Consider the following 3,688-nt stretch of genomic DNA (forward strand, 5'->3'; position numbering starts at 1 on the left):
ATGCAATATCACTAAACATTGGAAAACATAAATATACTTTTGTCAGCATCTCAGTTACACAATTTAATGCACATATTAGATATGTTACACATGCACACAGTGTATGAGTAAATTAAAAATGACTTTGTAGAAAAAGATTATGCAATATTTGATAACATAGCATTCGTTAACCAAGAATGTTTTTGAAGGATGTAAAATTGCAGGTTGACACAAAACAATGTCTTATGACATATTGTTTCTGCAAAAAGATTAGTGATGACTCTTTTATTTATCTGTTCATCTTCATCTATATCTTTCATTTCTATGTTATTAATGCTTTTATCTTCAGTTTTCAGAAACTTGACATGACATACTTTGGTGTAATTTCCTTTCTGTTTATCCTGCTTAGAATTATTTTAGCTCTTTATATCTTAGGATTATCTTTTTTAATGTTTGGAAAAAACTCTGGCCAACATTTCTCTCATTGATTTTTCAATCATATGTAATCTCTTCTTTCCACTTTCCTACCCTTAACTATACAGTATTTGGGTTGCTGTTGTTCTACAGACCACTGAAGCTCTTTTTGTGGTGTTTGTTCAGTGTTTGGCTTTGCTCTTTGAGTGCCGTCACTGAGATGTGCTTAAGTGTAGCCATCATCTCTTTTTCAGAACACAATATGCTGTTACGCTCATTCAATAAATATTTTGTTCCTAAGTTTAGTGTTTTTATTAAATGATTTGGTATATGGAACATATTTATAATACGCTTTAAAGTCCTTGCCTGTTAATTATATCTTCACTGACATTTCAGGATCTGTTTTAATTATCTCCTGGGTGGGGGTCACATGTTCCTGCTTTCACATTTGTCTAGTATTTGTGACTAGATGCTAAATACTGTGAAGAAATACAGAATAATGAGTGCTGCAATTTCCTGTTGTCTTCCTAAAAGAATGTTTTAAACAAGGATCAACTAGCTCCTTTCAAGACTTGTTTTCAAACTATGTGAGTCTAAAGTAGCTTTTATTATACCTCTGAGATCTCTACTGGATGCTCAGGTGTGGAACGAGGATTCCGCTTTCTGGCTTTTTGGAACACTGATGTCTTCCTGTTCTGTGTGATCTCGGATTGTTTAGCTCACAATCCAGGAAATCTTGTAATGTAATTACCTTAAATGAAAATGGATTAAATTTCCCAAAGGTTGAGATGAGTAGAATGATTTTTTTTTTAATCATGATGCAAATGTCTGCTGTATGTAAGAGACTCAACTTGATCTACACACAGTTGTTTATGTTCAGAAAATACAATGCAAAATGATTGAAAGGACACCTTCCTAGAAAACAAACAAAAAGCTTTGCAGAAACAGCCACAGAGTTTACTAGGTAGAGTTTAATAAGAGCTTCCTTTGGGATAGATTCAGGGTTCTGTGAAATCATTAAAGGAAACATTGAATCAACAAGGAATGTGGGGAAGAGAGTGAGATTTCATTGAGATTTAAAGTATGAAAATTAACTGGAGTGAATACAAAGGAAACAATCTATTTCTCTGTGTATTTTAATGAGCTTTTGCTTTGGAGCCAAAAAGAATGATATATATTTTTTAGAAACATCAAGTGACATATGCCTTAATCATTGTTTATTAAAATACTATTTCTTTTATTTATTATTATTATTATTATTTTTTACTTTACAATATTGTATTGGTTTTGCCATACATCAACATGCATCTTCCACGGGTGTACACATGTTCCCCATCCTGAACCCCCCTTCCACCTCCCTCCCCATACCATCCCTCTGGGTCATCCCAGTGCACCAGCCCCAAGCTTCCTGCATCCTGCCTCGAACCTGGACTGGCGATTCGTTTCTTATATGATATTGTACATGTTTTAATGCCATTCTCCCATATCATCCCACCCTCCCTCCCCCACAGAGTCCAAAAGACTGTTCTATACATCTGTGTCTCTTTTGCTGTCTCACATACAGGGTTGTCGTTACCATCTTTCTAAATTCCATATATATGCGTTAGTATACTGTATTGGTGTTTTTCTTTCTGGCTTACTTCACTCCGTATAATAGGCTCCAGTTTATCCACCTCATTAGAACTGATTCAAATGTATTCTTTTTAATTGCTGAGTAATACCCCATTGTGTATATATACCACAGCTTTCTTATCCATTCATCTGCTGATGGAAATACTATTTCTTATTTCATTATTGGATGTTAGATACAAAGTTTGCAGTTATTCTTTAAGACCATTTGGAAGGCACTTTTTACTTCTTTGTTCCTTAAGCTGTAGATGAAGGGGTTAAGCATGGGAATCACTAAAGTATAAAACACAGAGGCCATTTTATCTGTATCAAAGGAGTGAGTGGAGTTGGGCTGCATATACATAAATAGTAGAGACCCATAGAACACTACCACCACCATCAGATGAGAACCACATGTGGAGAAAGCTTTTTTCCTGCTCTCTGCAGAATGCATTTGAAATATTGCTGTCAGGATCAGTATGTAGGACATTAGGATGACCAGGAGGGAAGAGATCAAATTAAATGCTGAAAACAGTATGATCAACAATTCTATTTCTTGTGCGTTTGAGCAGAGCATAAGTAACAAGGGAACATCATCACAGTAGAAATGACTGATGACGTTAGAGCCACAAAAAGTCAATGTAAAAATCTTAATAGTAAACATGAGTGCCTGAAAGGTACTGTAGAGGTATGGAATGCCTACCAGCATATGACAAAGTCTCTGGGACATGATAACATTGTACAGCAGAGGGTTGCAGATAGCCAAGTAGCGGTCATAGGCCATGGCTGACAAAATAAAAAATTCACTGATAATGAACATAAGGAAGAAAGCCAACTGTGTGGCACATGCATAATAGGAAATGGTATTTTGATCCACAACAAAATTCACCAGCATCTTGGGACAAATGACAGTAGAATTACCAAGATCAATGAAAGCCAGGTGTTTGATAAAAAAGTACATAGGTGTGTGCAGCCGGGAATCCACTTGAGTTAAGATGATCATGCCCAGATTTCCCACCACTGTGATTGTGTAGATGATGAGGAAGGCTCCGAAAAGGGGAGCCTGAAGCTCAGGCTGCTTTGTGACCCCCATCAGAATGAATTCAGTCAGTGATGATCGATTCTGTGGGTCCATTTAGTCCAGTCAGCTTTTCTGGAAAGAAATAGGTTAATTTTCCCATGATGTCATTTAATTAAGTATAATATTTTTAGAGAATAGATATTTTACTTCATGACAAGGGATATAAAAGTAATTTCCATATCTTATTTTGAAACTAAAATAAAGGACAGAATCTTCTACTTTCCAAAAAGTGGAAATCCTGGGAAATTACATGCACGGTTACTACAGATTAAATAGAGTCAGTGATGTTTGGAAAATATCCATTGATTTAAATTACCATATAGGTATTAACGCAGAAATATAGACTTTATTTCATCTATACAAGGATATCACATTTTTCTTTAATACACTTCCACTTTCATCTGAGAATTCTTTTGGACTTCTCAAATTGCACAATATAGTATATTATTATACTATATATATATATATATATATATATGTAAAACATTATCTAGTATAATGTTTCACGGTTAAGTGCTGCCTTCTGCATTTCATAAAATTTACATAGGCTTCCCTGGTGGCTCAATTGGTAAAGAATCTGCCAGCAATTCAGAAGACCCAGGTTCG

General features: G+C 35.2%; 1 protein-coding gene across 1 annotated transcript; it reads right to left on the reverse strand.

Moving 5' to 3' along the window:
- Positions 1–2,194: 2,194 nt before the first annotated feature.
- On the reverse strand, positions 2,195–3,136 carry LOC102413046 (olfactory receptor 8K5). Its single transcript, XM_006080769.4, has one exon. The coding sequence runs from the start codon at positions 3,134–3,136 to the stop codon at positions 2,195–2,197; it is 942 nt and encodes a 313-aa protein (XP_006080831.4).
- Between the last annotated feature and the right edge of the window lie 552 nt (positions 3,137–3,688).

Source organism: Bubalus bubalis, chromosome 16, assembly GCF_019923935.1.
Source record: "Bubalus bubalis isolate 160015118507 breed Murrah chromosome 16, NDDB_SH_1, whole genome shotgun sequence".
Classification (NCBI taxonomy): Eukaryota; Metazoa; Chordata; class Mammalia; order Artiodactyla; family Bovidae; genus Bubalus; species Bubalus bubalis.

Bases quoted from the DNA above. Each gene is read 5' to 3' on its own strand.
- LOC102413046 (XM_006080769.4), bottom strand. From the start codon at position 3,136: ATGGACCCACAGAATCGATCATCACTGACTGAATTCATTCTGATGGGG.